The 22,078-nt window shown below is 38.1% G+C and overlaps 1 protein-coding gene across 1 annotated transcript in view; it reads right to left on the bottom strand.

Moving 5' to 3' along the window:
• Positions 1-11,459: 11,459 nt before the first annotated feature.
• LOC149234393 (uncharacterized) overlaps positions 11,460-22,078 on the bottom strand; it is a 53,011-nt gene continuing 42,392 nt past the window's right edge. The window contains exon 2 of the mRNA XM_089371824.1: positions 11,460-11,850. Coding sequence (XP_089227950.1) covers positions 11,658-11,850 — 193 coding nt within the window. The 3' untranslated portion in view covers positions 11,460-11,657. The remainder of the gene's footprint in view (positions 11,851-22,078) is intronic.

Below are 22,078 nucleotides of genomic sequence, written 5' to 3'. Positions count from 1 at the left end.
TAAATTTAGAAAATAATTATTTACATTTCATACATTATAAAATTTAAAGTCAAAAAATAGGTCTTTTAAAAAAAGAGCCTGATGCAGAATCACCACTTTTTTAAATCAACATGCATATTACTAACATTTTAAAACATAATGTACATAAAAAAATTTAAAGTGCCAAAAACTATGCTCTAAAAAAAATATGTGTGTTCTGCATCCCCCTTTTCAAAATCAGGTCACTCTTTTGCTATCTCTACGAAACGGGTAACAGTATCAGTTCCCGTTTCAAAGTTTACATTGTTATTGGTAGAAGAGGGTTACTTTGAGGGGATTTTGGAAATGAGTTGTCAATTTAAAACCCAATTTCATGTGCTTGAAGGTTACTCAGTGAAAAACTACATTTCAAAAAGGCCCTTCAAGGCTAGATGCAAGACCAACACTTCCTTATTTCCCTCCATTTATGGAGAAGGGTCATCTTTTGAGGGCTTAAGCCCCTAACTTTTGTACAAGTGGGATGAATGCCCCTAAAACTATGTAATTTATATTTTTTAATCTGTGAAGAGTTAATTTTGAACCTCCTTAGGCTAACTTAGGGGATTTAGCTTAGAAAATAAATGAAGAGAGCTCTCACCTCATTTTCTCAATGGAATTTTTTGGGGAAAAAATCCTATAGCTAGTCCAAAATATTTTGCAATTTTCTCTTGTAAAACTAATTATGGGTTGAACAAATTGCCTTAAGTAGGATATTATGATTGGATCGATTTTTCTCTTAGATGATAAAAGGTGAAGCTATGCTGATTTTGTGCAAATCTACTATAAGTATCATCTTCCATCTTGTATTTCTTGTGGAATTAAGGTTTCACTTAAATTTCCACCCAAATGTGTTGAATCTTTTATGGCTCTAACATCTTTACAAGACTATCATCATCAAGTTTACATCAATAAACCTTAGTATAGCTTTTTTGTTCTTTATCTTCAATTTAATAGAAAACAACTATGGTTTGTGAAATAGAGAAACCTCATTGTAGTTTTTTCTCTCTCACATAAATCCTTTCCATCGACCCTCTTCCATAGACTTACTCCTTGTTTGACTCCATATGCCCGGAAATCCATTGATAAGCTAAGGCACAAATCCTTTATTCTCCATCACTTTATACATTTTTATTAAAAAATCATTTTGCTAGGGTTTCATTTTTTTGAGAAATTTTGTTATATGATATTTGGAGACATTCCCTTTGAACTTTACCCCTGATTACTCTAAGAAACCTAGCAATCCTATCGTTAACCTAAAACCTAATTGATACGGTCATTTGATTGGTGTAATGTGAAGAAGAAGCTTTAGAGAGCTATTGGCTTGGTGTGACCAAGCCATTAGATCTCTAGGATCTACACGGATAACCTCCTTTAGTCAAAGAAGAGATAGCCAAAAGCGAAAAGAGGGTTGGTGAAGTGACAATGGCCCCATTTGAGGTGCAGTGGGCCTCACATTTTAGCTTTGGACTTCATCTATAGAAGGGTGAAATTTTGTTGTAACAAGAAATAACATTAAAATATGGAAATCACTCCAAATGTTTTGGAGTCCGCTATGAATGATAATCACCATAATGCATTTCCTTATTGGTGATTCTATAATTATATTGTTTATGTGTGTATGCATTCCATGGGCGAGACTGTGCAAAATTAGACAATGCTTTTCTTGGTTATATTGGCTCTCTAACAAACTAGACCATGTGCTACTCATATGTCGTTCTATTTTTTCAACAAATCGAAAAGAGAAAAAGACATCATGTAGTGGCAAATGATATCATATGCCACAATATTGTGGTTGTTTTGCCTATACTTTTGCATATATGATGCATCATATGTATAAATCTGACCTATTTGATGAAAACGAATTTGTAAGGATTTCTATTTGATAAATCCATTTACAATAAAGTGAACTTTGGATCACAGAAAATGACCAGTGTAATTTTTTTATGAAACATAGAAAAGTAAAATTTAATATTTAATGACAAAAAAAAATGGTTCTCCGTAACATGTCCCACTTAAATATGAAAAAATGTACTGAATAAATAAAAGGAAGTTTTATTATTATGTTTTTGCTAAATCCTTTGAGAACCCAACCTCTTTTCACATCACCACTTCTTCTATTTGTTTGCCTGTTATCCTAACTCTGGACTCTTTTATATTCCACACATAATTTTAAATAGAGTTTGGCTAAATGTTCCAGGATTTTTCCAATTAAATTTTGTTTTGATTGTATTACCTTTTATTGTTTCAATGATTTCCATTTCTTTATTATCCACAATGTAGATTCTACGAAAGAAATGTTAGTATTTCATTTTACAATTTTTGTATTCTCTTTTCATTAATAATACTCATTGTTCTGTATGCATCTGATTCAATTAAAATAAATATTTTTTTTAGCATTTACGTTACTGCAAAATCAGTGGGCAAAAGTAAAATTACAAGTATATATACTCTAGCCAGCAAACAGCCAAGCATGGTGGCTAGGTTTATTGAAGCACTAATGAAAACACCTACCCCAACAAATATCAAGGAAGATGGTTAATTTCTATGTTATTTTCATTGATGATATACTATGTTGCACTCTCTTATTCTTGTATCTAATTCAACTTAAATTAACTACACTTTAACATATACATTATTGCAAAAGGAAGAATCATAGGTGTACGTAGGCAATCATGAACAAACTATCAAACATGGCAACAGAGGCTATTAGGGTTTATTAAAACACTAATGAAGGCACTGACAAGCAATGGACATCAAGGCATATCCCAAGCATAACTAAATTATAATGTGGATTGTTCAACACTTCATAGGGAAAACTGGAATTGTAAATTATGTCTTGTTACTGGCAATGGACATCAAGGCATATCCCAAGCATAACTAAATTATAATGTGGATTGTTCAACGCTTCATAGGGAAAACTGGAATTGTAAATTATGTCTTGTTACTGGCAAATTAACATATCCTAAGCATTTAGAGATTAATAAACATTATAAGTTGTCTAAAAATTTAGAAAAGTGATTAAATATACAATACAAATTAATTTGATTAAGTTCCTAGCATATTTTACTCTTGAATTAGAGGGCAACCAATTGGTTTAATTCTAAACCTAATCCATGTCACTCTGAGGAGTTACCAAATCCTATGATTAAAAAAAACACATACCACATAATAATTAATCAATTATCAACATATACTTATACAGGATTAATAAAAGCATAGATACAATTTCAAAATGCACACCTGCAAAAGGCATATGCTACTTCTAAAGTTAGGTTGCAAGATGCACCGAATCCAAATGTTCATTTTATACAGAAATATGCCCGGATACATCCCATCCAGCTCTATCATAGTTTAGCCAATTCCATCCTCAAAACTGTGAAGGTAACCCCTTCCCATGTACTTAAGTCCATGGGCGTTAAATCATAATCGCTTGTGGCCAGGTTTACTTTCATAATTTCTCCTTTTAGCAAGATTTTTCACTCTTTATACCACCCGGTTTGAATATGGGATTCCAGAAATCAAACTCTCGGGCTCAGCTTTGATTGATGTAACAGGATTATTGGATTCATACATTGTAAAAATGTTAAATATTAACCCATATTTCATTGAAATGTTTGTAGTCTGAATTTGTATAGAAGTATAACTGTATAACTGAATGGGATAGGAAATAGGCTTACCGTGCAATGGATCCCTTTTTTCCCTGCTTTTTGATATATTTTCTTTATTTCTTGAATATATATTATTGACACTCCCAAACTACTGTTTACTGCAAATTTAGGTGAAGAAGTTTCTAGCCATCCTTGACACTTGTACCCATGTTCCTAATGTTCTTGTGCTCTGGAAACCTGTGCAACAATGATTAATGCATATAAATGATATGTTACATCGCAATTATTCAGCTGGATGACAACCTGAGAACACCTATTGCACTAATTCTCAGACATGTGCACTGTAAAGGTTTGCCTTGTAGTGCATACAATGTTTTGCTTCCAAGTTCCAAGTGGATGGGTGAGACACATTTTGCACAACCTCACATAACAGGAAATTGAAATAATTGCAGTAAGTGGTTAGAGAAAAGATGGGCATCTAAAATACAAGATTAGCATTCTTGTTTGAACCTGTATACACAACTTCCTAACACATACCAGACTCTGATTATGGTACAAGCGTAGTTCTGATGATTACAACCATCTGAATACAGTTCCTCCATAGCGTTAAGGAATCACATTAGCACATGATAAGGAAGCAGTACGATGTGCACCATGTACATGAGGAACGATCACTCAAGCCACCAAATCACAATGCCCACAGTTAGGTGAAGTCTTAGAAGCTAATTAAGACGAAGCCTAAAAAATCAAAACATCTTTATGTGTACTCCCTGCTCTTAGCATACTGATCAGGCACAAAATTTGTCAATGAACTGAAGCCATTTGTAAGTTGACCCATTACCAATACTAAGTTTTCAATCTCCCTAGAATAGCAGGTACTATTTTTCAAGCTCCACTCCTCTCTTGCCTCCATTTTTCATGGTTTCAGTTTGAGTCCTATTTTCCATATGACGACATTCCCACTTTTCATGGGATCCAGCATGTCTCAATTAGTGATCCATCCAAAAATTATTTGCATTGAGTGCAGGAGACAAACCAGCAATTGTCATTAAAATAGGTATTTTATTAATAATGAAATGAATTGATGATTTACAGGATGAGAGGCCCGGGCTTAAATACAGCTCTACGTGCCTCTTGGTGAATGGGCATGATCTTTGATCATACCCTATGCCCTAATTAACTAAATAGTTTACAAAATACTTAATTTTTATATAACATTGCCTTCCTCCCAAAAAGATGATTTGTCCTCAAAGCATACGTAATGACGGATGTTGTTGACAAAACACTTCAGTTTCCCAAGAAGCTTCTTCTTCTGGTAAGTCCTTCCACTTGATCAAGTACTCTTTGATTACTCGTGATCGGAGCTTCTTTTCCCTCATGGATATGATACCTTCTGGTTCTAAAATGACCCTTCCTTCATCATCTAAGGATGGAAGCATTGTTTGTGCTGATTGATGGTCACCAAGTGCCCTTTTAAGGCAGGATACATGGAAGACGTTGTGGACACAACTTTTATCCGGAAGGCTTAAACTATATGCAACTTGGCTGATCTTTTTGTTGATCTGGTATGGTCCATAGAACTTTGGTGCCAATTTATTTTTTCCTTTTTGTTTTAAGGACAGCTGTTTGTATGGTTGGAGCTTGACAAATACCCAATCTCCAACTTCAAATTCTCTCTTGGTTCTATTTCGGTCAACTTGTTGTTTCATACGATTCCTTGCATTATTCAGATTTTCTTTTAGAGTTTGGACGACTTTTTGGGTTTCTTCTAACTGGTTTTTAACTGTACAAAGCTTGAAAGGATTTTCGCTGATGTGTGGTAAGTGGAATTGTACCACCATTCGGTGAGATGTAACCACTGAGCCCACTTGTTTTGTTTGTCTGTGGCATAACAACGCAGGTAGGCTTCCACACATTTATTGACAACCTCGGTTTGGCCATTTGTTTGAGGGTGGTAAGCGGAACTCATGTTGAGGTAGGTTCCTATATGATTGAAAAATTCCTTCCAAAAATTACCCTTAAATTTGGCATCTCTATCGCTCACAATAACCTTGGGAAATCCATGTAATTTGTAAACATTTTTGCAAAATATTTCAGCGATTTGTTTTGCTGAATCTGATTTCCTCATTGCAATAAAGTGAGCATACTTGGTGAGTTTGTCGACTACTACAAGAATTTTATCCTTACCATCAGACACAGGTAAACCTTCAATAAAGTCCATTGATATTTCCTCCCATTTCTGATTCAGAATGTTTAAGGGATGAAGTAATCCGGGTGTCATAATATTTTCATTTTTATTTCTCTGGCATTTATCGCATTCGAATATATATTTTTTAATATCATTGCTCATTCCCTTCCAAAAGAAGAATTGGCATGCGTTGTAGTATGTCTTAAAGTATCCTACATGTTCGGCTAACAGTGAATCATGCGATTCTTTGAGAACCTTGGCTTTAAATTTGGAATCTGCATTCAGATAAATTCTTCCCTTGTACCATATAGAATATCATTCTTCCGTTCAAGTTTTGAATTCTAGGGAAGATTATTGATTACAACGCTTGTTTATGGATTTTTTGCATATTCACTTCGAATCTCATTAAGCCATTCGGGAATAACCACTGACACTGCAAGTAACAATGGTTCCTCGTCTCTCCTTGACAAGGGACATCTACTACGTTATCTTTCCCTTTCTTGTGTAATATATCCATGTCCAAGGTAGCGATTTTTTTCTATCCATTTTTGTTGTTCTGTAGATAACATTTTCTGTTGGAGAAGATATTGAAGACTATTATGATCTATTCGTATTAAGAACTTATTTCCCAAGAGATATTGTCTCCATTTGGCTAATGTGTGCATAATAGCAAGCAATTCCTTGTTGTATGTAGACTTGAGACGTTCGTGCTTATTGAGCTTTCTGCTTTCGAATGCGATTGGATGACCATCCTGCATTAGTACTGCTCCTATGCCAAAACCCCAAGCATCACATTCAATTACAAATGGTTTTGAGAAGTCTGGAGTTACTAATACAAGGGCATTAGACATAACTTCCTTCAATTCTTCAAAACACTTTCCTGCGTCATCATTCCATCGAAATGAGTTCTTCTTTAGAAGGTTTCATAGGGGTGCGTTTATATGGGCATAGTTTTTAATACATCTTCGATAATATCCAATCAACCCTAAGAATCCTCTTACCTTGGAGATATTAGCTGGTTTGGGCCACTCCCTTATAGCCTTGATCTTGTTAGGATCTACTTTAACTCCTTTGGATATTATATGTCGGAGATATTCTACTTCTTCCTTCCCAAAGGTACATTTGGACTTTTTGGCATAGAACTAATGCTCTTCCAATAGTGTAAGAACTTTCTCCAACTGTTGTAGGTGCTCCTTTCAAGTTTTACTGTAAATTAAAATGTCATCAAAAAACACTAAAACGAACTTCCTTAGATATAGACAGAATAACTCGTTCATAGTAGCTTGGAATGTTTTTGGTGTATTGGTTAACCCAAAAGGCATTACTTTAAATTCGTAGTGACCTCCATGTGTTCCGAAAGCAATTTTTGGTATGTCTTCCAACCTTATTCTAATTTGATAATATGCCTTAAGTCCAATTTTGAAAAATATTTAGCGCCATGTAGTTCATCCAACATTTCATCGATGAAGGGAATTGGGAACTTGTTTTTAATTGTTATTTTGTTTAGTCCTCAATAATCGATGCATAACGTGAAAAATCCATCTTTCTTTCGTGCCAATACAACTAGAGCAGCATACGGATTTTTACTTTTTGAGATGATGCCACAATTTAAAATATCTTGGATTAATCTCTCAATTTCTGTTTTTTGATGATATGGATATCGATACGGTTTGATGTTGACAGGTTTTGATCCTGCTTTGACTTCTATTGTATGCTCGATTTCTCTATTAGGATGCATTTTCATGGGCAAGTCTTGGAATACTTTTTCATGCTTCTGAATTAGCTCTTGTACTTTTGGTGCTTCTTCGCTGATCAATTTTGAAGTTAACATTTCTAATTGGTGGCATTGTCCTACATAGGTTGGTGCTCCTCTTCGAATCATTTTCATCATTTGGGATGATGATACGGTTTGATTCTCAGGTGCTTGGAATCCATATAACTTGTATTTTTCGCTTCCCATTTAAATTTTATAAACTGCTTTTGATGGTTGGCAAAATATGTAACGAGGGTTTGTAACCATTGGCTACCTAAGACCACCTCTACTCTTCCTAATGGTACATGTGAAAATTCTCTCACTGCAGCCACTGATTTATTTTTTCCTACTTATTCCACAATAAGTTATTTATGAAATTACTTCAGTAAACATTAAAAATAAATACTGTTGCAGATATCACACCGTAATACAGAAACAAACATATGCACAAGCATTAACACATTGACACAAATATTTTGGACAACAGTCCCCGAAAAAACCCAATGTGGGAAAACCGGTGCAGCAAGGGAGGATTTTATTATTCAACAATTTTTCTGTACAACAGGGTGCCAAACTGGCTTACCCACAAAGAGAAATAATTCTCTAGCACTTCTCCCAATCCCAGCGTCAGCCCAGCTGACCTCTGCGTGGCTCTCAAACCCTCTGCGTCAGCCCTTGCTTGACTGCATCAGCCTTGGGCCTCTCTGTGTCACTCACGCAGGCCCAGCAAGTGACTGCGCAGTCTTCTGCTGCCTCTGCGTCTGCCTGAAAAGCCCTGTGTCTGCCTCTCCTGCCTCAACGCTGATCTCCAGTGGCTAATCCCGCCTCTCTGCTCCGTACTTGTTGCCTCCTAACTACTCACCAGACCACTGGTTCAATTTCTCAACTAACCCCGCTCCAGAAATTGAACTGACTGGTCTCCCTCAGTGTGTTCTCCAAGTGACCCTCAAACCTCCTTTTATACTTTTCTTGTTGACAAATCAACGACCGAGATTGAGTCCCTAATCAACAGCTAAGATTAAATCTGGCTTGATCCATGACTTTTGGACCATTCTAACACAGTTTTATATTAATACACATTAATATTTTATTTTCCCTAAGTTTAGACTCAAGGACTCTATTAAAAATATTAATTATTTTAATATCTCCCAAACTGTTTAGAATCTGCCCAAACCCTTTCTAGGTATTGGAGATCTCATATGCCTTAGCCTCTCCACCAATTTTCGTGGCTAGAGCACATCCGATGCTACCCCAAATCAACAGTACAGTATAGAATGAAGATTCTAAATTAAAGTCTTGAATCTGCAATTTGACTTTATGACATTTCCCTACCTTTTTGAACTTATTACTGTTGGCTACCATCACCTTCATGTCGGGCATGGGAAATGTGAAAATGTTGAGTCTCTTCGCCATGGTAGAGTCCAAAAAATTGTGGGTGCTACCGGTGTTGATGAGAACCATTACATTGTTCTTCTTGATATGACTTTTTAATTTTAATGTTTGGGGTTGTGACATACCTCTCATAGCCAATAGTGACACTTGCAGAATGCTTTCATCGTCTAGTTCTGGAGAGAATTCTTGGGCATCTTCGATTTCTTCTACGTCTGATTAATCATTGTCTGAAGCATTTGTTGTTTCACAGTTATGCATATTCTTGGTCCTTTTCTTTTAGCGCACCTATGTTTAGGGTCCCACTTTTCGCCATAGCATTTGCACTTGCCCTCTTTCATCCTTTGCATTTCCACGTTAGATTTTTCTCCTTCAAGAAGATGTGGTGGAACATATTTTATGTTATCCGTATTCGCAGACTAGGGAAATCTTCGTCTTGAATATACTTTTTCAGCGTTTGACCACGACATCTTTTCAAATTTCTTTTTAGCAATTTTTTCTTTCTGTCTTGCTACTTCTATCGATGTAATGTCATGAAGCTCAAGTTTTGCTCGTAGATGGGTTAGACCGGAGGTGTACGATTGGATTAGACGAGTTTCTGATAATCCAGGAAATCGTGTTGCTAAAGTCTACCATTCTCGAGTGTATTCGTCCACATCTCCTTTTTGTCGCAATCTAGTGATTGTTGAAAAGAACTCTTCTTCCTTGACACCTTAGAACCTTTTAAAGAATGCATCCTTAAATTTTCTCCAACTGATAGCAAGTCTCACCTTCTTCCACCACATATACCAATTATATGCATCGCCTTCCATTTTCATGGAAGCATCCCTGATCTTTTTATCATCATTGTTAATATCGTAAATCTCGAAATATTCTTCTACTTTATTGAGCCAAGCAACGTTGCATTTTTTGTTATTGTCGAATTTGGGTAGCTCGATTTTTGCTCTTTGTTAATATGTCACTAACGACGGAGCGAAAAAAGGGTATTGATTTGAAAACGACATATTGGTGTATGGATTCCAGAGTTGCTTATTTTGAAAATTCGTGTTACTATTTCCTTGATTAGTGACTCGGGTTTCTCATGTGCATCTGATGATTTTGACGAATGTGGAGAATTGAGATGTTGAGTAGCCTCATTATTCTGGGGCATTTGATCGGGTTTAATCTTTAGGCTAGTACAAATACAACCGAACATCACCATAGCTTGATCCATCTTAACTGAAAGGTCTGTCTGATCCTTTTTAAATTCATTCTTGTTCTCCTCAAGCTGACTCTTTATTCCATTTGTTGTGCCCTGCAATGTCTCGATTTTTTCGCCATGTTCAGTCACCTTAGCCTCAAGTTCTAGTAGTTTTTTATTGAAATCGGCCATCGACATTGATGCAGCCATTGATCTGGTATGCAGCGGAGTATACTTATCCGGCGTAACTTGACTCTATATATATATATATATATATATATATTAAAGTTATTTAAAAAAACTATATGTTATAAAAATAATTTCATTATATAATCAAATTAATTAATTTATATATATATTGTAATTTTAATGCCACGTTACCCAATAAAAAAATGTGGCGTTGTTTTGTTTAGTGGTTCAGACATGCGTCAGTCGATCTGCGGCCAAGAAGACGGACGAGTCACGATCTGGACGGGTAGATGGTGCAGGTTGAAGGCGGAGAGAACAACGGGGGGGTCGAATGACACACGAACAGAACAACAATCAGGGGAGGTCGACAACGGACGGTACAGACGATGACGGTAGGTAACCAGAGTGCAGTGGAAGTGTTGGAACGCTGCATTGGACGACTGAGTAGAAGAGGTCGTATGCAGCAAGAATGCCAGCAATCGAACCTGGGCTTTGATACCAAATGCAGGAGACAAACCAGCAATTGTCATAAAAATAGGTATTTTATTAATAATGAAATGAATTGATAATTTACGGGATGAGAGGCCCCAGCATAAATACAGCCCTACGTGCCTCTTGGCGAATGGGCATGATCTTCGATCATGCCCTATGCCCTAATTAACTAAATAGTTTACAAAATACTTAATTTTTATATAACATTGAGATCCATTTGTGAGATCAAATCCATTAATCAGTTCTATATCGATCACACCAACAGTATTCCAAGCAAATTTGAATGTCTTCCCTAGTTTACTGCTATGTTCAACAACTATGATATTTGAATTTAGATCGTCTTGTCACCTTCTTCCTCTCCTTTGAATAATAGAAAGCATGTACAATGTCAGATCAATGCTTAGCCGATTGTTGTCCTTAGCTGCATTACAAGAGTAGGTGACATTAGGGATTTTTTTACAACAATGTTTCCATCATTGTCTTTGCAATTTGAACCTTTTGGGGCAATCTAAGAGTTGGTTACAACAACATTCGACAATTCTGAAACTGTGCTGTTAGTTTTCCATTTAATCTATATTATCACAGTAAAATTTCCTCTATGCTTACCTTCATCCTTCACCAAATGCCTCATGGTGCAGGATCTCAATAGAAAATTCTTGCATCACGTTGCTTATGCTAGGTTTCTTAATTATAATTGCACTAATTTGTACTATGATTTATGTTTTGCAAACACAACATATATGTTACATGCATTTTCAAATCCAATGCCAGATCCAAAGAAATTTATTGCACCTTAACAACATATGTTCAATGTTTAGGCAACACATGAACCATAACATTTCAAGATCCCACTGGTTCATGTATAGTGACGGAATCAGCTTCATTATCTCTGTCCTCCCAGTTGGAACCAATGAAGTTAATTTGTAATCCTTTATCCTTGTAAGCTAAAGAAATTGGCCCTCCACGTCCACCTCCCATTTTATCATCTGGCTCCCCTAGAATCCTTACAATGTCTTGGCCCTTCATATTCAACCTGAAATTCAACGAACAGACTATAAATAGCCATCCCAACATGTCACGTTTTCTAAAGATTTATCCAGATTATGCCATGCAAATAAAACACTGGAGAAAAAATCAATGATATTGTGTATGTTATTTTCTACCTTCCTGAGAGTGTTATTTTCCCTTTAGCTAACCACTCTTTTGTTTCCTATTTCCATCAATTCACTAGTAAGTGGAAAACAGCGAATGCTATCTCTATATATAATATTATAAACAAACTGCAGAGGTTTATGGCATGTTTCATCTGAGAGGTGACACTTTGAATATTTGAAAACGCTAAAACAAATTCCACAAGAGATACAAAAGGCACTGGTGGAAAATAATTGATATGCACTATATTATGAACCTAAATTCAGATTCTAAACAACGGAAGACTCTGAAGAAAATCATGTCCTGCAAGCAAAACCAAGTTTCATGCATGTCACATACCGAGGTTAGTTACAGGGTGCCATTAAGGTATACACAGGCAAAGGCACCAGGTAATGCAGTCCAGCGGGCAAACTGATAATTATATTTAATAGGAAATACAAGGAATAATGAATGCACAATGATAGGGGTCATATAAATAATACAGAAGTACCCATTCAGAGAGGACACAACCACAATACATGACCCTACATAGCAAATACTACATAGTTCTAATACGTAGAACAGGTACATCATGTCTTCTATCCTGGAAAGGTTCATCCTCAAACCTGAATTAGAAAACTTCTCCACTAGTTAACAGGATATCATACTCTTGGTTAGGAACTCAAAACATTTGTCAGACATCATGTCTAAAATATATCCTGTCAGCAATTAAAAGGATCTTGAACAAACGATGTCTATCAAGAGGATAACATTCTAAAATTCTATTCAAAATTTGAGTTTACTTCCAAGGAAATTGCCATGTTTTGTGAGGATAAAATATGCAATATTGGGAATATACTGTGAAAATCTATTTCTGGATATGCCCATTAAAGACTGGACTTTGATCTTATTCGAGGGCGTATTAAACACTAGATTTTGAACTTATTCAATGGTTTTTATCCAAAGGGGCATCTTGAGGCAGCAACGCCTGTGAGATGACGCTACAAATCAAAAATATGTGGCTAGCAGCAGAAGAAAATGGATGATGCAAAGAAAATAAAGCAGTGCAGATTAAAAACAAGAAGAGTGTTTCAAACTTCAGAGACTAATCTGAATGAGGAATATCGAAAAATGTCTGAGAAATGAGGGCAAAGAGGCAACAGATACCAGGAATACAACAGGTATGGAGTAAGCGCAGGAAAAATGCTGCTGCCAATTGATCGGATTGTAAAAGATTGCCTAGAATCAGAGACAATCTTTGATTAGGGAATGAAGTGCAGAGAACGCAAAATGATAAATAGAGACGCAAAAAGTAAATGGGAAACATAGAGGGTGGAAAAAGAACAATTTAGTAGTGGTGAGAATGAAGTGACAGTGGGAATAGGAGATTTTTTTCGCGAAAAGTAAGCAGAGATGTGAGGGGTCATAGCAGAGAAACGTTGGTAGTTAATGAAACAGTGAGAAGGAAGGAGGATAAAGAATAGAGGACAGTTGAGGCTGATAAAGAGCTACTTCTTAAAATGGGTACAAAGGCCAGCAATGCAATTCGACTGTAATTTGTAACACACCCAATGATAGTTGTAATCTGCCATTAGGCATATACAGATAAAGGCACAAATAGCAGATGCACTTCTTCTAACAGGACAAAGCAATAAGACATGACTAGAAATAAAAAATAACCAGTTATTAACATATTTCATATACTAAGTCCTATTAATACAAACAAATTATATATTGCAGTGATTTTATTCAGATCGATGACACAAAAAACCTATTCCACTGACAGCAGAACTTATTGTACTATTCCCTCTCAGAGGCATGACCTGTAAAGGTTTTGCCTTATAAGTGCACACTGTTTTGCTTCCAGGTGAACAGGTGAGACAGATTTTGGAGAAGCTCAAATATCAGAAAATTGAAATAAATGCACTGAGTGGTTGTACCAAGGATGGGCATTCAGAGCCACTTTCAGGGTTACAGTTCACTATTTCTGTTCAAGAACCAAATCCAAAAATAGAATTATTGTTTGAGATTGTTTAAAATAGGGTTCCTTATCACCTGATGAATATCACCCAGTGCCTTTCACAGTTCAGAAAGGTGTTACCAGCAATGAACAATTTAGGTGTAGCTAGAAGCCCTGAAGCCAAAATAGGAAACCTTGACTTTGAGCACACAATTGGCATATGATTTGGGTGAATTCTACCAAACAATTTTTGGGTTTTGTAGTGCATCTCATAAACGTTCCACCAATCCCCACTTTTATATAAAATGCGACAATTTGGAAGGCTTTTTTTTGTGTGTGGGGCAGGGTAGGTGTTGACAGCCTAGACTCTAGGTGTAACAAATACACATCAAGTCTCTTCCCATGAACCACCGTGCTCACAATGAGAGTTAAACACCCTGTGACCAACATGTAAGTTTGTAACCCCCTAAAGCTCTCGCATTAGCTCAACCACATCTATGAATTAACCCATAAAACTCTCGCATTAGTTAAATTCCATCTATGAATTATGAACTCCAGCATCAGCCCATGGAGCCCTATTGTCCACAGATTTGCACACCCAAGACTTGTCGGAAAAATCTTGAACCCCACAAGGTGTGTTCTTTGTGGCAACGCTCAAGGAGTTTGTTGATTTTTGTAGCATCAGTGGTGTTCTAGCCACGGAATTTGGTGGAGAGGCTAGAATACATGTATTCTCCAAAACCCAAAAATCGTTTCTGGAAATTCCACATAGAGATGACTTAATTAAAATAATTAATCTCTTTCAATGGTGCCTAGGTCTAAACTTAGGAAAACTGATTAATTAAAAGGTATTAATTAAGTCATGGTGAAATTTTCTAGAAGAAGACATGGATCGAGTTCTAGTTAATCTTAGCCATCGATTATGTTTTAATCTTGGTTGTTGAAGCCTCAACGAGAGATTATAAGAAATCCAATGGGGGTTGGAGAACACACTTGGAGCCACCAGCAGTTCGATATTGTTGGGAAATATAACTCCAGAGTGGCAGTTGTGTGTTGCCGGAGGTGATTCAGTAGTTTCGAAGCAGTGAGAGAGGGGCAGGGATAGTAAGGCAGGAAGTAAGTTTTTTCAATCCGGTGAGTGCATAGTAGAGAGACAGCGTACTCCACAGAGAGGCTGACGAAGTGCAAAGAGGCAGCGCAAAGCTTCAGAGAGAGATCTGTATTTTGCTAAGGAGAAGCCAAGATTCAGTGGAAGGAGCCAGAGTGGGAGCCAAGAGGCCAGAAGATCGAATTTCCAGACTAGCAGTTGATCAACAGAGTGTGAGAGACGTTGGTCCAAGCAAGGCTGACACAGATCTGCGTAGGGTGACGCAGAGGCAGCGTAAAGGCAGCAAGGAGTAGCTCATCTTGAGCTAAGGTCAGTTTTGGATCACCGGTGGAAGTGAGAATTTTCTCACTAGACTTCTGTCAGTGATTTTCTCTGTATGGATTGCTAGATTTGAGCATCCATAGATTTGTACTTAGATTTACTACTGCATAATAATAAAAAACTCGGTTGTTGCACCAGTTTTCCCAAGTCGGGTTTTTCCAGGGACACTAGTCCAAAAATAACAGTGTATTATTGTATGTGTGCATCTATTCTTCCAGTGTTTTATTTCTTTCGCATTATTGTATTTGTGAAGGCTGCTGTGTATATGTTTCGATATTTGCCATAGGAAACTGCAAGTAATTTGTTTGATTAATTTAACAAATACAACAAACATTATTAGTTGTTGTTGTAGGATTCGGGGTCACTGAATTTTCACATGGTATCAGAGCACAGATAGAAGCCGGAGAGCTCAGAAGCAGAAGAGGAGAAGGAGGTTCGAATTTCTGCGTAGGCAGCAGTTCAAAACCCTCTAAGGAAGTGAAGTCCCTTGGGCCACGAGGCCAATTTTTTGAGGAAATTTATCTCTAAGAAAGTCGACAGAGAAACTAAATTTTCCAAATCGAAGATTGACAAAAGCAGAGGGACTAGCAGCAGTTTCCTTGCAGAGCAGATCTTCACCTGGGAAGATATTTTGCAGCAATTTGCTAGTGCAAAATAGCATCATAAGGGAGGAAGAGCACACATGGAAGGAATTCTTTCCTCAGGGGACTTATAGCCAAGAAGTTCGAATTTTCTTAGAAGAGCAGCAGTAGTTGTGTGCAGAGTTTCTTTTTTTGCTAAAACAAGAGTCGTGTCTTCTATTGCATTAAATCAAACATAATTTACAATATATACACAAATCCACCATACTGAGTGGTTTAAGGCAAAATAGGCAAATGCCCGACTGAATCCCAGCCCTCAAACCCCAAAAAGTACCCTCCCAACCCTTTTGAGTACAAACAAGGATAGGTAACGGGGATCACAGGGCACTTGAACCCTCCCCACATATAGCCGCGCCAACAAAAACCTAACTTGCCTCTTAATCGTTGCTGTCCAATTTTCTCTTTCAATCTGACGTCGGAGATGTATATCTCCTCATGAAGAAGCAGGATGGTCAACCCCCGGACCCCACCAAACCGCTCGCTCAATCCAGATCATTGATTGGCCTTGCTAAATCGAACGACGAAGCTTAATATCGCACGGCTGAAGTGATCGAACTTTAGTATGCGATGACGGTGGTTTTCAGACCCCACCCTCATCCAAGTGTCATGAGTTGTATGGCATCGCTCATAACCACCTTTGGCTTGAAAGCGGTGCGATCGCTCCGAAACCACTTGGGAAGCGGTTTTGTCTCCCGCCACTAGCTAAATGAGAAATGTTGCCGCCAGAACAGACGTTGTCGATTCTTACTTTCAATCTCTCTCCTAACTGAGAAAACCTTGCGCTAGACTTCGGGGGTTTTCAGGGTAATGGTTACCATCGCTGCTAAGGCCGATCCTGGACAATCTTCCACTGTAGACCTGTCTGACCAACAATGTGATTCTTGCAGAGATTTGCTCATTGCGAATTGGCTTCCTTAGTTTTGCTCTTATACACTTCTTTGTCCTCTTCCCCTTGGATATGGCAAAGATCCCTTAGGTGGCTTTGCGACATTGCAAGCAAATCCATCGATATTCTGCTATCCTTGCAACTGACACCTTGGTTGGCTAGAATGTCCACCAATTTGTTGGCCTTTCTGCGCACATGGGTGAATCTAAGTGAGTAGTCCCTGAAGATGTCCCTGAATTTTATGGAGAACCCGTATTAACCTCCAATGTTTTGTAACTTTTTCCAGCACTGTTCCATGACTGATTCTCTTGGCCGCGTTGATGACTAGCTCTGAATCAGCTTCTATTATCACATTTTGGCAGTTGTCCTGTTGCAGAAAATCTAAGCATTGCTCCAAGGCCATTTCTTCCGCCATGTTGTTGGTGGCTTTTCCTAAGTGACCATGGAAGAGGGAGATGATGCTTCTTGATTCATCCTGAAGAACTCCTCCAAAGCCTGCCAATCCCGGATTACCCTTTGAAGCACCATCGATGTTATACTTCAAAAAACCTTTCGGGGGAGGATTCCAGAATTCTTTAACCGTTTCCCTCATAATTATTTTCTTGTCTAGACCTTGTGGAATGAGCCCCTGCATGCCTAACTACCTGAGAATTGCTAACTTTGCTTCTGAGAGTGGATTTTTGGGGAGATCCCTTACTGTGGTGCTGATTGTCTCCTTAAGCTGTTTCAAGATCTGCTCCAACAGGCGAAGAGAGGAATTCTTCTCTTCTTTGAAGATTCTTTTGTTTCTTTCTTTCCACACATTCCATATAATAAAACTTGGCAAAAGAGCCCAGGCAGAGTTGAGAACTTCATAATCCGAAAAAGTATTCCTCCAATTGTTTAGGGTGTTAGTGATACTTTCTTTGTCTCTATCGGACTGCTTGAAGATGGTGGCAAAAATATCCCATAACCTGGAGGTGAAAATGCAGCTATTGAGAAGATGTTCCATAGTCTCCCCTTGAGCCTCACAGAGCTGGCATCTGGAGGGTCCCAGCATACCCCTCTTTCTAATATTATCCCAGGTTAAGATTTTCCTATGGTGAACTAGCCACATAAAGATTTTGATCTTCATCCAGCCTTTGTGCCTCCATAGCTTCTGCCAAGTTCTATCCGAAGCTTGGGGTTCCAACCCAAGAAGAATATCTTTTGCTTCCTTAATATTAAAGTTGCCCGCTTTGTTGTTACCCCATCTTAGCTGATCCTGCCCTTCAGTAACTAAAATCATCCTCTGATCCAATATCCTCTTAAGGGTCTCTGCTCTACTGTTGAGGGTTCTGTCCTCTCTACCATCTATTTTCCTCCAGGTTCTCCATTTTCCTGTATTGTGAGAATGCTCCCAAAAGTCCTTTACCTTCACTAATCCTTGGTTGTCTGTCTCGTGCTTGAGGCCCAAAAATTCCTCTTTCAATAGTGTTGGTTCTTGTTGCCATTTGTCCTCCCAGAATAGTGCCAGATCTCCCTCTCTGATTTCCCAGAAACTGTTTTTTTGAACCACCTCTCTGTTCTCCCAGGCCTTGTTCCATATGGGAGAGCCCTTCATGTTTCCAGACATTCTTATGATATCAGAAGAAGGCCAAGCACTGGCATATTTTTCTTTCCAGATGCTTGCCCATTGAGCCTTAGGATCCTTGACCCACCGCCACCAAAGTTTGGCTCCTAGAGACTTACTGAGAATCTCTAGATCGTCCAATCCTAGGCCTCCTTGGTTCTTGGGTTTACAGATCTTCTCCCATGAGACTAAAGCCCATTTTTTCCTTGTTTCCTCTTTGCCCCAAAGAAAGTCTCTTTGGATATTTCTAAATTGTTGTAATACTCCTTTTGGAGCTGGGAGAGTTTATAGCATAAAGACTAGGATAGCTTGTAGCACTGCCTTTGTAGGAACCAGTCTACCAGCCAGATTTAAGGACCTGATTGCCCATTTCTTGACCTTATCTTGCATCTTAATGATTAACGGTTCCCATATGTTCTTGTTCAAAGGTTTAGCCATTAGAGGAATTCCCAAATACTTAGAGGGGAGGGAATCTCTTTGAAAGCCAAGAAGTCTGGAGACATTTCTCTGAATGGCTATGTGGGTGTTAAAGAAAAATATTTTTATTTGGAAAGATTAACTTCCATACCTAAGGCCTTAGCAAAGTCATTCAAAATTTGTTTGTAAGCTAGCGCTTCCTTGACTGTGGGAATTCCCTGTAACATGGTATCCTCTACAAATTGTTGATGAGTCAGAACTTGACCATTCTCCGCAAGTTGGAGACCTTGAATTTTGCCCGTTACTCTAGCATGCTTAATGGACCGCCCCAGCCCTTCCATCATGAGGATGAAGAGAAAGGAGAGAGCGGATCTCCTTGTCTGAGTCCTCTAGAAGGAAGAACAATTTCAGAGGGAGAGCCATTAACTAAAATTGAAAAGCTGGAGGAAGTCACCGGGGCCATGACCCATCTAACCCAGTTATGATCAAAACCAAACGCGATAAGCACTTTCTTGATATAAGTCCAATTCACTTTATCATATGCTTTGGCTATGTCCAATTGCATGGTCATACCAGCTTTTCTTTTAGTAGTTAACGAGTGGACCACCTCGTGAGCTTGAATGATGTTATCTAGAATTTGTCTGCCTTCCACATGACCCGATTGTTCCCCCAAAACAAGCGTAGGTAGCAAAGGTTTGAGTCTGTTGTCCACCACCTTGGAAATTATCTTGTAAACTACATTGCATAAAGCGATGGGCCTATACCTCCCTGGTGTTTGGGCATTTTCCTGTTTTGGAATTAGGGAGATAAAGGAAGTATTGAGAGCTTTCAAAATAGTTTATTCAGCCTGGAATCTTCCACTACCCTTAAAATATCCTTTTTGACAATATTCCAACAAGCTTTGAAGAAATCCACATTGAATCCATCCGGACCTGGAGCCTTGCCATTTTGCATTTCTTTGAGGACCTCACTGACCTCCTTTTTAGTTACAGGTTTGTTAAGATTACAGTTATCCTCTCTAGATACCATCTTAGGGATAAGTTTAGTGAGGTCCTTGATGAAAGGGTCCCTTACTAAAGTGTTTTCCTGGGCAATATCACGGAAGTGCTTAACTAACAATGCTTCTATCTCCTCATGTGATTGATGAGTCTGCCCATCCTCGTCCTTGATAGCAAAGATTCTGTTGCGAGTCCTATTTGCTATGGTGGATCTATGGATAAATTTAGTATCACGCTCTCCTTCTTTTAGCCATTGAACTCTTGACTTCTGTTTCCAAAAAATTTCCTCTTGTTTACACAACTTCTCCCATTCTTGATGATGTTTTTCTACTTGATCATTTTTGTTCTTATCAAAGCCTTCCTTGATCAAAGCTTGGTTAAGCTCTAGAATTTTATTTTCCACAGATTTCTTTTCTGCAAAAATATTACCAAATTCATTCTTGTTCCAGGCTTTTAGCCTCAGCTTAATGTGCTTTAGTCTTTTGTGAAGCAGGAACATGGAAGATCCCTGAGTCTGCGAATCCTCCTCCCACCATTTTTCAATGTTGCCAATGAATTTTGGGTGAGAAAGCCAAATATTTTCAAACCTGAAAGGTCTATTTCTTGGGGTACCTATGCCCTTTATCTCCATTTGTACCGGCCAGTGATCTGAGCCTCCAAAAGGAAGAATTTCTGCTATTATTTCCTTGTCAAGAAGCATGAGATCCTCCGAGATCATGAATCTATCTAACTTGGAGGCTACTTGGGAATCCCCTCCTCTTTTATTGTTCCATGTACAGAGGCCATTGTTTGTCTCAATATCAACAAGCTTCATGTTTTCTGCAAAGATTTGAAAGGCTAAGGAATCTTTATTTAGAGCTCTTGTACCCTCTTTTTTCTCCAAGAGAGATCTAATCATATTGAAGTCCCCTCCTATGACCCAAGGTAATCCTGTATGTCTGACCCGTAGATCCACCAAGGATTCTAAAAAACTGATTTTGTCATCTAACCTTTGGGGGCCATAAACATTCGTAACTAGGTAAGTTTCCCTGTCTCCTACAAGGTGTATAACCATTGATAAATAATTCCTTGATGCCTCCGCATCAATTATTCCAATTTTTTGGGGATTCCAAAGAGTGAGGATACCCCCTGCTGTGTTTTCTGCTTTAACTTCTAGAAACTCAAATCTACTGAGCCATTTACTATAGATTGGCCTTAATTTTTTAATAGAGCATTTCGTTTCTTGGACAAAAATTATATCCGGAGCTGCCTGTTTCATTCCATTATTCAGCATTCTTTGTCTTCTCTTGCTGCCAAGACCTCTAATATTCCAAGTTGTGAACTTCATAATTAAAGATTGGTAAAGGAGTAACTGGTTAGATCTTTCATCTTACCTGAGTTTACCATAAGCTTTCCACATTCCATTAGTAGCTCGTTCTGCTTTTTCCTGCCTCTTTTTTTCCTGGATTTCTTGGTGCTAACCCCAAAGTCGTTTTTACTGCTTTCACCCCTTACTCTGTCTTCAAATGTTGTTTACTCCCTCCAAACCCTTTGCCTGAGTTTTCCATAAGAATAACTGTTGTATTCAGTTGAACTCTTCTTGTGGTAGTGATTCTACCCCGCCAGTTGTTCCCTGAATCAAGAACCCTTCTAGACCCAAGTTTTCTCTGTCAAGAATCTCCTGTAGCTCATTGTCCTCCATTTCCATCTCGCTCTGGGTCATTTCCTGGTCCATTTCCATCTTTGATTCACTTAACATGATCCCTTTCTGTTTTTCGTTTTCCTGTGTCTGATCTCGTTCATCTTCCTTGTCCTTCTTCTCATAACCTTCATTCATTACTTGATCTTCTACTGATGTTTCTTCATCCTCTTCAAGAACTTGGAATTGATTCTGACTAACCTTTTGTCCTTCATTTTGGTGTTGCTTTGGCCCTTTTCTGCCACTTTTTCCTTTATGCCCTACTTTATGAAAGCTTTTTGTGTCTTTCATTGAGTTAGTTTTGCTTTTGTTCTTTGCTTTACTGAGGGGGTAGTCTCTTAGAAGGTGCCCATGTTCATGGCATCTATGACAACGAAATGGGATATGCTCATAGTTGACAATCTGCACCATTCCTCATTAAAGACCTCCAAGAAGACCTCATCCGAAAGAGCTCCGGACAGATCCATCTCCACACAGATCCTTGCAAAGGAGGTATATTTTCCCCTCCTTGTTGCTTCAGAAGCTTTGAC

Source organism: Pinus tabuliformis, chromosome 8 (assembly GCF_031772625.1).
Source record: "Pinus tabuliformis cultivar Carrire ecotype Pingquan chromosome 8, CPIR1, whole genome shotgun sequence".
NCBI classification, from domain to species: Eukaryota; Viridiplantae; Streptophyta; class Pinopsida; order Pinales; family Pinaceae; genus Pinus; species Pinus tabuliformis.
This window is presented reverse-complemented; position numbering and strand designations above follow the sequence as displayed.